This window comes from Eimeria mitis, genomic scaffold, assembly GCF_000499745.2.
Source record: "Eimeria mitis Houghton genomic scaffold, Emh_scaff6455, whole genome shotgun sequence".
NCBI classification, from domain to species: Eukaryota; Apicomplexa; class Conoidasida; order Eucoccidiorida; family Eimeriidae; genus Eimeria; species Eimeria mitis.
In genome coordinates this window covers 1,281-1,931 of record NW_013574618.1, presented here as the reverse complement: position 1 = coordinate 1,931, position 651 = coordinate 1,281, and the positions used below count along the sequence as shown (strand labels likewise).

At 41.2% G+C, this 651-nt stretch overlaps 1 protein-coding gene across 1 annotated transcript in view; it reads left to right on the top strand.

Annotated features, from left to right (window-relative positions):
- The window catches only part of EMH_0087540 (uncharacterized protein), a gene marked incomplete at both ends in the record, with an annotated part of 1,177 nt that extends 861 nt beyond the window's left edge, over nt 1-316 (top strand). The window contains one exon of the mRNA XM_013501168.1: nt 3-316. Coding sequence (XP_013356622.1) covers nt 3-316 — 314 coding nt within the window. The remainder of the gene's footprint in view (nt 1-2) is intronic.
- Nucleotides 317-651: the final 335 nt, after the last annotated feature.

Below are 651 nucleotides of genomic sequence, written 5' to 3'. Positions count from 1 at the left end.
TGTACATACACTGCAGCTGCTGAGCTGTCTCCTGAGGGTGCAGCAGCAACAAGGAGACACAGCAGCAGCAGCAACAACAGCAGCAGCAGCAGCAGCAGCAGCAGCAAAACGCATGCAAACTGCTGCTCGGCTTATACGCAAATATGCACCTGATGTCGATGCTGTGGGGATTAGATATACACAAGAAACAGAAAGAAACAGAAAGAGAGACAGAAAGAGAGACAGAAAGAGAGACAGAAAGAGAGACAGAGAAGAGATAGAGAGAGATAGAAAGAGAGACAGAAAGAGAGACAGAAAGAGAGACAGAAAGAGATAGAAAGAGAGACAGAAAGAGAGACAGAAAGAGATATATAAAAATAGATAAAGAGACGAAAAAGAGATAGAAAAGAGATAGAAAAGAGATAGAAAGGGAGACAGAGAAGGAGACAGAAAGAGAGACAGAAAGAGAGACAGAAAGGAGACAGAAAGGAGACAAAAAGAGAGACAGAAAGAGAGACAGATGAGAGATAGAAAGAGACATAAAGAGAGACAGAAAGAGAGACAGAAAGAAAGACAGAAAGAGAGACAGAAAGAGAGACATAAAGAGAGACAGAAAGAGACAGAAAGAGAAACGGAAAGAGAGACAGATAAAAATAGATAAAGAGATAAAAC